Genomic DNA, 13,007 nt, shown 5'->3' with positions numbered 1-13,007 from the left:
GATACACAGGGCAGGTCTCCTCTGGGACAGAGATACACAGTGCAGGTCTCCTCTAGGACAGAGATACACAGTGCCTGTCTCCTCTAGGACAGAGATACACAGTGCAGGTCTCCTCTGGGACAGAGATACACAGTGCAGGTCTCCTCTGGGACAGAGATACACAGTGTTGGTCTCCTCTAGGACAGAGATACACAGTGCAGGTCTCCTCTAGGACAGAGACACACAGTGCAGGTCTCCTCTAGGACAGAGATACACAGTGTTGGTCTCCTCTAGGACAGAGATACACAGTGCCTGTCTCCTCTAGGACAGAGATACACAGTGCAGATCTCCTCTAGGACAGAGATACACAGTGCCGGTCTCCTCTAGGACAGAGATACACAGTGTTGGTCTCCTCTAGGACAGAGATACACAGTGCCTGTCTCCTCTAGGACAGAGATACACAGTGCAGATCTCCTCTAGCACAGAGATACACAGTGCCGGTCTCCTCTAGGACAGAGATACACAGTGTTGGTCTCCTCTAGGACAGAGATACACAGTACAGGCCTCCTCTAGGACAGAGATACACAGTGCAGGTCTCCTCTAGGACAGAGATACACAGTGCCTGTCTCCTCTAGGACAGAGATACACAGTGCAGATCTCCTCTAGGACAGAGATACACAGTGCAGGTAACCTCTAGGACAGAGATACACAGTGCAGGTCTCCTCTAGGACAGAGATACACAGTGCAGGTCTCCTCTAGGACAGAGATACACAGTGCAGGTCTCCTCTAGGACAGAGATACACAGTGCAGGTCTCCTCTAGGACAGAGATACACAGTGTTGGTCTCCTCTAGGACAGAGATACACAGTGCCTGTCTCCTCTGGGACAGAGATACACAGTGCAGGTCTCCTCTAGGACAGAGATACAAAGTGCAGGTCTCCTCTAGGACAGAGATACACAGTGCAGGTCTCCTCTAGGACAGAGATACACAGTGTTGGTCTCCTCTGGGACAGAGATACACAGTGCAGGTCTCCCCTGGGACAGAGATACACAGTGCAGGTCTCCTCTGGGACAGAGATACACAGTGCAGGTCTCCTCTAGGACAGAGATACACAGTGCCTGTCTCCTCTAGGACAGAGATACACAGTGCAGGTCTCCTCTGGGACAGAGATACATAGTGCAGGTCTCCTCTAGGACAGAGATACACAGTGTTGGTCTCCTCTAGGACAGAGATACACAGTGCAGGTCTCCTCTAGGACAGAGACACACAGTGTTGGTCTCCTCTAGGACAGAGATACACAGTGCCTGTCTCCTCTAGGACAGAGATACACAGTGCAGATCTCCTCTAGGACAGAGATACACAGTGCCGGTCTCCTCTAGGACAGAGATACACAGTGTTGGTCTCCTCTAGGACAGAGATACACAGTGCCTGTCTCCTCTAGGACAGAGATACACAGTGCAGATCTCCTCTAGGACAGAGACACACAGTGCAGGTCTCCTCTAGGACAGAGATACACAGTGTTGGTCTCCTCTAGGACAGAGATACACAGTGCCGGTCTCCTCTAGCACAGAGATACACAGTGTTGGTCTCCTCTAGGACAGAGATACACAGTGCCTGTCTCCTCTAGGACAGAGATACACAGTGCAGATCTCCTCTAGCACAGAGATACACCGTGCCGGTCTCCTCTAGGACAGAGATACACAGTGTTGGTCTCCTCTAGGACAGAGATACACAGTACAGGCCTCCTCTAGGACAGAGATACACAGTACAGGTCTCCTCTAGGACAGAGATACACAGTGCCTGTCTCCTCTAGGACAGAGATACACAGTGCAGATCTCCTCTAGGACAGAGATACACAGTGCAGGTAACCTCTAGGACAGAGATACACAGTGCAGGTCTCCTCTAGGACAGAGATACACAGTGCAGGTCTCCTCTAGGACAGAGATACACAGTGCAGGTCTCCTCTAGGACAGAGATACACAGTGCAGGTCTCCTCTAGGACAGAGATACAAAGTAGATCTCTACTCATAAGTTCATAATGAAGTTCTCCATTTAGTGTGACGGACAAGAACAGTGGGCAAAAAGGGTCTACTAAGATGGTGCATAAGACATATTGGGAACGACTAAAGGACCCTAATATGTGCAGCTTAGAGGAGAGAAGGGAGTGGGGCAAATGATGGAAGATTTCAAATATATAAAGGGATTCAACAAAGTACAGGAAGGAAACATATTTCAGAGACAGACAAGTACTAGAGCAGGAAGCCGAGGAAATGTGAGGAAGTAGTTCTTCTGGGAAAGGGTGGTAGATTCACGGAACAGCCTCCCAGAAGGGGTGGTAGGGGGTAATATAGTAGCATGCTTGGGATAGGCAGAAAGCTAGCCCTAACATGAAAGAAACCTGAGGCTTTACAGCAGATAGGAAGACAGGCCAAGTGGCTCTCATCTCCCGTTACATGCTATGTTTGCACACAGCGTCGTACACACAGAGACGTACTGTACACATCATATACTGACCCCATAATATACACCATGTTAAGGAAAACGGGGCCCCTTTTATTTTTTCGTCATATCTTGCAGAAAAATCACTGAAAATGCAAATGCTGCAATGCTGGTCTGTTACAGGAGATTTTTACAATTAACCATTATTTGATAATCTAATAAATATTCTTTGGCCTTGGTGATGGCTTGATGACCTCATCAAGCGCATAGTTACAGCGTGGTGTTTAGCAAAGAAGATCAGCGCGTTACAAAGCGCTTGAGACAGAGCAGGAATTATATGTTTCCTGATAAAGGACGGTCGCCGGCGGACTCATGGCTTCTCCATTTTGGCTTTATTTTTGTTAAATAAATCATGACACGGTGTAATATGTCATGTGTTGATGTTCATCTGAGGTTGTATTTACCTCATTTTAAGACCTGCTAAGGAACAGATGATTGTTATTATGTCCTGATATGTAAAACCATAGAATTCAAAGAGGGTGTACTTTCTTTTTCACACCACTGTACACACACACACACACACACACACACACACACACACACACACACACACACACACACACACACACACACACACACACACACACACACGTGCAGTACCTGCACACTCAAGCACACATATGTATTTGCACACACACACGTACAGTACCTGCACACTCAGGCACACATGTACCTGCACACACATTATTACCGGCTTTCTGGATGTACGCGCTCTTCTTTGAAGTCCCAGGGGCTTCGCTCAGGCCGCACATGTTCTCGCTGAACACTCGGAAGAAATACTCGTTACCCATGATCAGATCAGACACCACGGTGTTTGTTCTTCGGTAATGTTCATACACCGTGAACCATTCCTGTGACAAGAGGAGAGGCCCAGGGGTGTGGGAGTCACAAACATGCCCCAGCTCCGGGCGCTGCTTACCATCGTCCCCTCAATGTCCTGTTGAGCTCCCCGTACTTGGGGAGGGTGAGAGTTTAACTCATGCCAGACTGGCAGCAGCTTGTTGTCACCTCGGGCAATGGTTCTTTATCGCTCTTGGACTCGGGCACCAAACATTAGATTGTAAACTCGGGCAGAGATTAATTTAGCCGGCAATTTCTTTGTACAGCACTGTGTACACTGTCAGTGCTATAAAGTCATGCAATATTGTTACTCAAAAGTCGCTATAGGGGAGTCCATTGCAAACCTGCAGGAATCGCTGCACTGGAGGAGGAGGGGATTAGATGCAGTGGAGGGGGAGGGGATTAGATGCAGTGGAGGAGGGGATTAGATGCAGTGGAGGGAGGAGGGGATTAGTTGCACTGGAGGGGGGAGGGGATTAGATGCACTGGAGGGGGAGGGGATTAGAGGCACTGGAAGAGGGTATGGGATTAGATGCACGGGAGGGGGGAGGGGATTAGATGCACTGGAGGGGGGTGGGGGTTAGATGCACTGGAGGAGGGAGGGGATTAGATGCACTGGAGGGGGGAGGCTATTAGATGCACTGGAGGAGGGAGGGGATTAGAGGCACTGGAGGAGGGAGGGGATTAGAGGCACAGGAGGAGGGAGGGGATTAGAGGCACTGGAGGAGGGAGGGGATTAGAGGCACTGGAGGGGGGAGGGGATTAGTTGCACTGGAGGGGGGAAGGGATTAGAGGCACTGGAAGAGGGTATGGGATTAGATGCACTGGAGGGGGGAGGGGGTTAGATGCACTGGAGGAGGGAGGGGATTAGATGCACTGGAGGGGGGGAGGCTATTAGATGCACTGGAGGGGGGAGGGGATTAGATGCACTGGAAGGGGGGAAGGGATTAGATGCACTGGAGGGGGTATGGGATTAGATACAGTGGAGGGGGTAGATGCACTGGAGGGGGGAGAGGATTAGATACACTGGAGGGGGGAGGGGATTAGATACATTGGAGGGGGTAGATGCACTGAAGGGGGGAAGGGATTAGATACACTGGAGTGGAGAGGGGATTATATGCACTGGGCCTTTCACTCTTCTTTTCCGTTATCCCCCCCCATCCCACCTTTTCCATCCCTCGCCCTCACCATGGTCTTTTTGTCGGCTTTCTGGACAGTATACCCGGTAATCTCAGTATTTCCATCGTCCTTAGGGGGGGCCCACTCCAGGGCCACGTTGAACCCCCATATTTCCACAATCTTTAAGTTTTGAGGGGCGCTGGGCTTGTCTGAAATCAGAGAACCAGTTAGACCCACCGACATCACCCTCCAAAAACAGAGGTGGCCTGTCCTAGGAGAGTCTCTTCTTTGGGTTCCTGATTAGTGGGGTCCCCTTTCCCTTTCCCTTCCGTGTTCTGTGAGATCTCCTCTGTCTGTTATGAGGATCTAAATGTTTGGGGTTCCTTCCCTTGTTTAGGGACTCCCTGTTACCGTATGTGGGTTCCTTCCCTTGTTTAGGGACTCCCTGTTACTGTATGTGGGTTCCTTCCCTTGTTTAGGGACTCCCTGTTACCGTATGTGGGTTCCTTCCCTTGTTTAGGGACTCCCTGTTACCGTATGTGGGTTCCTTCCCTTGTTTAGGGACTCCCTGTTACCGTATGTGGGTTCCTTCCCTTGTTTAGGGTCTCCCTGTTACCGTATGTGGGTTCCTTCCCTTGTTTAGGGTCTCCCTGTTACCGTATGTGGGTTCCTTCCCTTGTTTAGGGACTCCCTGTTACTGTATGTGGGTTCCTTCCCTTGTTTAGGGACTCCCTGTTACTGTATGTGGGTTCCTTCCCTTGTTTAGGGACTCCCTGTTACTGTATGTGGGTTCCTTCCCTTGTTTAGGGACTCCCTGTTACCGTATGTGGGTTCCTTCCCTTGTTTAGGGACTCCCTGTTACCGTATGTGGGTTCCTTCCCTTGTTTAGGGACTCCCTGTTACTGTATGTGGGTTCCTTCCCTTGTTTAGGGTCTCCCTGTTACCGTATGTGGGTTCCTTCCCTTGTTTAGGGACTCCCTGTTACTGTATGTGGGTTCCTTCCCTTGTTTAGGGACTCCCTGTGACTGTATGTGGGTTCCTTCCCTTGTTTAGGGACTCCCTGTTACCGTATGTGGGTTCCTTCCCTTGTTTAGGGACTCCCTGTTACTGTATGTGGGTTCCTTCCCTTGTTTAGGGACTCCCTGTGACTGTATGTGGGTTCCTTCCCTTGTTTAGGGACTCCCTGTTACTGTATGTGGGTTCCTTCCCTTGTTTAGGGACTCCCTGTTACTGTATGTGGGTTCCTTCCCTTGTTTAGGGACTCCCTGTTACTGTATGTGGGTTCCTTCCCTTGTTTAGGGACTCCCTGTTACTGTATGTGGGTTCCTTCCCTTGTTTAGGGACTCCCTGTTACTGTATGTGGGTTCCTTCCCTTGTTTAGGGACTCCCTGTTACTGTATGTGGGTTCCTTCCCTTGTTTAGGGACTCCCAAGTTACTGTATGTGGGTTCCTTCCCTTGTTTAGGGACTCCCTGTTACTGTATGTGGGTTCCTTCCCTTGTTTAGGGACTCCCAAGTTACTGTATGTGGGTTCCTTCCCTGTTCTGGGGTTCTGCTCAGTGGGAGGTCTTCTCTCTCTGGATCCTCTCCTCTGCCTCCCATAAGACTCCTGCATGTTGTTAGGGGGGGGGGTTCCCCTCTGTCCCTCCCCCCGCAGACCCTCACATACCTACGATCTGGATGTGAATGGAAGCCGTGTCCTCGCAGTTTTCGATCTGGATTCGCACCTGGTATTCACCGGAGTGATGCCGCTCCGAGCTCCGGATGAACAGGATGGTGTCAGAATCGCTGTTCCGGACCCCAACACTTTTGGGGTCAATGGGCTGCCCGTCCTTGCACCAGGTTACCACGGGTCGCGGCTTCCCCTGCACCCCAAAAACACAGAGGCCTGTTATAGCGCATAGATAGATAGCTTTACTACAGGGGCGGCCAACGCCAGTCCTCAAGGGCTACCAACGGGTCAGCTTTTAAGGCTCTCTCTGCTTCAGCGCAGGTGGCTCAATCATAATGACTGAGCCACTTGTGCTGAAGCAGGGATATTCCTAATACCTGGGCTGTTGATGCATCTTGAGGACTGAAGTTGGCCCCCCGTGCTTTACTACACACAGTCTCGTTATAACACAACAGCAACATTGTGCGCATAACAACAGGCGCGACTGTGGTTCCTGTACTGGTGCTGGATGGAGGTTCCAAGCAATCCCCAGGGAAGTCCTCCAACAGGACCCCGAAACATGTAGATTACGTGCCGAATAGATCCAGCTGAAGGGTACAACGCATAGATTGACACGTCTCATTTTAACCCACAGATACACACAGCATAATCATATGCCTGAATCACTCTAATCCACGTGCACACATTTCATCACTACATACCGTATATATGCACCGCTGCATTATAACAAATACATACGCACAGCCTTCTCGTGCACACATTTCATCACTACATACCGTATATATGCACCGCTGCATTATAACAAATACATACGCACAGCCTTCTCGTGCACACATTTCATCACTACATACCGTATATATGCACCGCTGCATTATAACAAATACATACGCACAGCCTTCTCGTGCACACATTTCATCACTACATACCGTATATATGCACCGCTGCACTATAACAAATACATACGCACAGCCTTCTCGTGCACACATTTCATCACTACATACCGTATATATGCACCGCTGCATTATAACAAATACATACGCACAGCCTTCTTGTGCACACATTTCATCACTACATACCGTATATATGCACCGCTGCATTATAACAAATACATACGCACAGCCTTCTCGTGCACACATGAGATGGAATATACAGCCCAGACTCCATCAAATGTTTCCTGATAATGGACGGTCGCCAGGAGGACGGAAAAAACTCATTCATAAAACAACGTATCGCTCAGGAGCGGGAGAAGCTGGATCAAAGCGTTATCGACGCGATCAGACAGCGGTGTTCCCGCCTGCGGCGCGGGTGTCGGCAGGAAGGGATTTTGACCCATACTTTGAATTTAAACTTTATAGTAATCTTAGGCTGAGTCCCCGGCGGCAGCGGCCGCGCTCGCGACAACGCGCACACCGCACACAAAGTACAGCCATCTATGGGGGAGGCCCCAGACGGCGTGTGTGCGTGGGCGCACAAGGCGCGATGCGCGATGCACGATGCACGACCGCCTTTGCCAAAAGACAAGATTTTTGTCGTTTTGGCGCGGCGGCAAAGTGCTGGCCACTTCATGGCGGCGGTTCAACCAATGAGGGCGAACCAGCCGCGTGATGTCATGGCAGCGCCCCCGCCACGGCCCCCGTCGCGATTTCCTGCTCTTCACCACAGACCACAGGTCGCGGCTCACACTGGTGCACACGCCACCAGGCGCTCTGACGCGCGCACGCAGGGACTGGGGCCGCGACCTGCGTGGTTCAGATTAGGAGTTAGAGATTACGAGCGACGAAGGAAAAACCTCTTATTTGTCATTTAATGAACACGCACCTCCCGCAGCGTATCTGCTACTTACTGACACAATACAGTGACATCTCTATATACACACACATTCACATCATACAATATGCACATCTACGTACTGTACACACAGCCTTGCTATTACACTCATGCACAGCTGGTGATACTCAGTACCTGGAAGGGGATGAGGATGTTCACCGTTTCTCCAACTTTCTTGAGCAGCGTCTGTCTCAGGCCTCGCGGGAGCCGGATCTTGGGGCGTTCTGGGGGGGACCAAAGATTCAGAGAAACTGAGGTTAAACAATGCTGTGTCTGTGTCACGCTGCACTGTGTGTGTCTGTGTCACGCTGCACTGTGTGTGCCTGTGTCACGCTGCAGTGTGTGTGTCTGTGTCACACTGCACTGTGTGTCTGTGTCACACTGCACTGTGTGTGCCTGTGTCCACTGCAGTATGTGTCTGTGTCACACTGCAGTATGTGTCTCTGTCACACTGCAGTGTGTGTCTGTGTCACACTGCAGTGTGTGTCTGTGTCACACTGCAGAATGTGTGTCAGTGTCACGCTGCAGTGTGTGTGTCTGTGTCACACTGCAGTGTGTGTGTCTGTGTCAAACTGCAGTGTGTCTTTGTCAAACTGCAGTATGTGTGTCTGTGTCACACTGCAGTGTGTGTGTCTGTGTCACACTGCAGTGTGTGTCTGTGTCAAACTGCAGTGTGTGTCTGTGTCACGCTGCAGTGTGTGTGTCTGTGTCACACTGCAGTGTGTGTCTGTGTCACACTGCAGTATGTGTGTCTGTGTCACACTGCAGTATGTGTGTCTGTGTCACGCTGCAGTGTGTGTGTCTGTGTCACGCTGCAGTGTGTGTCTGTGTCACGCTGCAGTGTGTGTGTCTGTGTCACGCTGCATTGTGTGTGTCTGTGTCACGCTGCAGTGTGTGTCTGTGTCACGCTACAGTGTGTGTCTGTGTCACACTGCAGTGTGTGTCTGTGTCACACTGCAGTGTGTGTGTTTGTGTCACACTGCAGTGTGTGTGTGTTTGTGTCACTGTGTGTCCACGTGTCACTGTAACACTCACGCATGATCTCCCGGATAGTCACAGCCTCCTTCAGTGCACACGGCTCGCTGGGCCCTGCCAGGTTCATGGCTCGGACCCTGAAGTTGAGTTTCTCCCCAGTAGGAAGTCCTTGGATCAGCTGCGACGTTCTCTCTGTCAGGCCCTGCAGGGCTGGGACCCAGTCCGAGGCTGCAGGGAAACAACACTCAGAGCGGGCACAACAGGCAGGAACAGACCTGCAGGCTCCACGCCAAGGGGGGGTATGGACTAGCAGCAAAACTGGGGGCACAAGCTGGCACAGCATTGGGGAAATAAGATTGTCCACAGCCCCCCCATAGTCAAGAGAAAAATCAAAATATTCAAAACTAGTGTGAAAATGCACGGACGGTGACTCACGTTTGGAGCATTTTGGGGCTGTGAGGATAAATATTTATCAAAGTGTCCTGGCTGGAAATTAGGCAGAAGAGGAGCAGAAAAAAAGTGCCCTAAATGTAAAAAAGCAAAGAATCCCCCTGCACCCCTGGCCTGCACCCCCTGCCTGCTCCTCCTCTCTGCTCCCGCACCCCCTGCCTGCTCTTCCTCCCTGCTCCCGCACCCCCTGCCTGCTCTTCCTCCCTGCTCCCGCACCTCCTCACTGCTCCTCCTCCCTGCTCCCGCACCCCCTGCCTGCTCCTCCTCCCTGCTCCCGCACCCCCTGCCTGCTCTTCCTCCCTGCTCCCGCACCCCCTGCCTGCTCTTCCTCCCTGCTCCCGCACCTCCTCCCTGCTCCCGCACCCCCTGCCTGCTCCTCCTCCCTGCTCCCGCACCCCCTGCCTGCTCCTCCTCCCTGCTCCCGCACCCCCTGCCTGCTCCTCCTCCCTGCTCCCGCACCCCCTGCCTGCTCCTCCTCCCTGCTCCCGCACCCCCTGCCTGCTCCTCCTCCCTGCTCCCGCACCCCCTGCCTGCTCTTCCTCCCTGCTCCCGCACCCCCTGCCTGCTCCTCCTCCCTGCTCCCGCCCCCCTCTTTACCTTATCTCCAGCGTCAAATGATGCCGCAGGGTTACGCTGACGAAGACGGGGTAAGACAATGTACAGAGGCCTCGCGCGATCCCCCGGCATTTAATTTAAATGGCTTGGGTAATAGCGCGGGACCTCTGTAACGGCCGCGCCCCCCCCCTGAAAAACCTTGCCCCCCAATTTGCGTACCCCCGACCTATAGGAAGCTTTCGTCTGATAAATCCTGCTGCAGGTTTTTACCCACGTTTTGCAGCCAGGAAACAGTGATAATTTTACAAATGGAAACACATAGGGGAATATGTATCAAGGCAAAAGCCGTTCTGTGGGTAACAAGTCTGCAGCACATGTATAGAGGGAACATGTAATTACAAATCAGTAGGCGTGTGCCCGTGATGGTGCAGTTTGTCTTTCTGCAGAATGACACCACTGTTCCTTCGATGTGTACACCCCTTCGACCCCATAGAATTTGCCAGCAGATAAAAACCACTGGGCCCATCCACTGGGACCATCTTTTGCCTGCTGTAGTGTTTATCCTAAACCAGTGGTTTTCAACCTATTTTTGGTTAAGGTACCCTATGTGAAATTCTGAGGAACCCCAACCCTCTCTAATAGCGTGTCTGAGATCAGATGCATTGTAAGGAACCCCAACCTTCTCTAATAGCGCGTCTGAGATCAGATGCATTGTAAGGAACCCCAACCTTCTCTAATAGCGCGTCTGAGATCAGATGCATTGTAAGGAACCCCAACCCTCTCAAATAGCGCGTCTGAGATCAGATGCATTGTAAGGAACCCCAACCCTCTCTAATAGCGCGTCTGAGATCAGATGCATTGTAAGGAACCCCAACCCTCTCTAATAGCGCGTCTGAGATCAGATGCATAGTAAATTCTTCTGTATTTGGTGCCATTTTGAAATGACCTGAACATTACAGGGAACCCTATAGGGACACACGGGGAACCCCAGGGTTCCTAGGAACCGTGGTTGAAAAACTCTGTCCCAAGCAGCTGGGAATCCCGTGGCAGTCTGAGCCTCTCGGGTGTGAAGTTGTGCCCTGTGAGTATCTGTCTTGGCTCTTTCGAGGTGTCAGGCAGAGAACACGGAGCCCAGAAGCTCATTACAACGTGCGATGGGACACGGCCGCCTCCGGGCTCAATCCCATTAATTTATTGTAAGGCCTCCGGGAGCCAGAAGGAAACCAATACACTGTGATGGGGGTGGGGGGGGTGGGGAGAGGAGCCAGGAGCCAGGCCGAGGGGAGACTGCAGGAAGTGCACATTCCTTCACCCTCTTCCCAGACCGGAGAAGCAGCTGCACATCGCGTCATTGGCTGGATAACACTCCGGTTTCTGGGCCCTTCACGGCACCTTGTATTGGACTGATTACATAAAGGGGCTCTCCGCAGATACACAGGGTTTCTTAGGTCACCGTTCAACAGACAGACATTTAGCGAACAACTAAGACACCGGCGGGCAACTCCCGTCCCCAAGGAAGGGCCACCAACAGGTCAGGTTTTCAGGATATCCCTGCTTCAGCACAGGAGGCTCAATCAGTGGCTCAGTCTTTGACTGAGCCACCTGTGTTGAAGTAGGGATATCCTGAAAACCTGACCTTTTGGTGGCGCTTGAGGGTTGGAGTTGCCCCACCCCTGGGCTAAGAACCAGACTCCATAAGCTGTGAAGCCATCTTCTCTTTGTCAGGGAATCTTTGAGCTCTATTCACCTATGCAGCTTCCCATCTTTTTGTGGCCTTCGCCCTGGTTATTGGTGACGGGTCGGCTCATGTTTTGGGGCCTTTTCCTCTATATCATGTCACGTGTCGTGTGAATAATATCATGTCACGTGTCGTGTGTATAATATCATGTCACGTGTCGTGTGTACAATATCATGTCACGTGTCGTGTGTATAATATCATGTCACGTGTCGTGTGTATAATATCATGTCACGTGTCGTGTGTATAATATCATGTCACTTGTCGTGTGTATAATATCATGTCACTTGTCGTGTGTATAATATCACGTCACGTGTCGTGTGCACAATATCACGTCACGTGTCGTGTGTATAATATCATGTCACGTGTCGTGTGTACAATATCATGTCACGTGTCCTGTGTATAATATCATGTCACGTGTCGTGTGTATAATATCATGTCACGTGTCGTGTGTACAATATCATGTCACGTGTCGTGTGTATAATATCATGTCACGTGTCCTGTGTATAATATCATGTCACGTGTCGTGTGTATAATATCATGTCACGTGTCGTGTGTATAATATCATGTCACGTGTCGTGTGTACAATATCATGTCACGTGTCGTGTGTATAATATCATGTCACGTGTCGTGTGTATAATATCATGTCACGTGTCGTGTGTATAATATCATGTCACTTGTCGTGTGTATATTATCATGTCACGTGTCGTGTGCACAATATCATGTCACGTGTCGTGTGTATAATATCATGTCACGTGTCGTGTGTATAATATCATGTCACGTGTCGTGTGTATATTATCATGTCACGTGTCGTGTGCACAATATCATGTCACGTGTCGTGTGTATAATATCATGTCACGTGTCGTGTGTACAATATCATGTCACGTGTCGTGTGTATAATATCATGTCACGTGTCGTGTGTATAATATCATGTCACGTGTCGTGTGTACAATATCATGTCACGTGTCGTGTGTACAATATCACGTCACGTGTCGTGTGTATAATATCACGTCACGTGTCGTGTGTACAATATCACGTCACGTGTCGTGTGTATAATATCACGTCACGTGTCGTGTGTATAATATCACGTCACGTGTCGTGTGTATAATATCACGTCACGTGTCGTGTGTACAATATTATGTCACGTGTCGTGTGTACAATATCATGTCACGTGTCGTGTGTACAATATCATGTCACGTGTCGTGTGTACAATATCATGTCACGTGTCGTGTGTATAATATCATGTCACGTGTCGTGTGTACAATATCATGTCACGTGTCGTGTGTATAATATCATGTCACGTGTCGTGTGTATAATATCATGTCACGTGTCGTGTGTACAATATCATGTCACGTGT

At 50.6% G+C, this 13,007-nt stretch overlaps 1 protein-coding gene across 1 annotated transcript in view; it reads right to left on the bottom strand.

Annotated features, from left to right (window-relative positions):
• Positions 1-13,007, bottom strand: part of MYBPC3 (myosin binding protein C3) — a 79,537-nt gene that overhangs the window by 12,631 nt on the left and 53,899 nt on the right. Inside the window, exons 26-30 of the mRNA XM_075567479.1 lie at positions 8,971-9,138; positions 8,071-8,159; positions 6,106-6,301; positions 4,507-4,646; positions 3,170-3,329 (exon numbers count right to left, since the gene is read on the bottom strand). Coding sequence (XP_075423594.1) covers positions 3,170-3,329; positions 4,507-4,646; positions 6,106-6,301; positions 8,071-8,159; positions 8,971-9,138 — 753 coding nt within the window. The remainder of the gene's footprint in view (positions 1-3,169; positions 3,330-4,506; positions 4,647-6,105; positions 6,302-8,070; positions 8,160-8,970; positions 9,139-13,007) is intronic.

This window comes from Ascaphus truei, chromosome 12, assembly GCF_040206685.1.
Source record: "Ascaphus truei isolate aAscTru1 chromosome 12, aAscTru1.hap1, whole genome shotgun sequence".
In the NCBI taxonomy this organism is placed as follows: Eukaryota; Metazoa; Chordata; class Amphibia; order Anura; family Ascaphidae; genus Ascaphus; species Ascaphus truei.
Note: the sequence above shows the minus strand (reverse complement) of the source record. Positions and strands in the feature narration are given on the sequence as shown.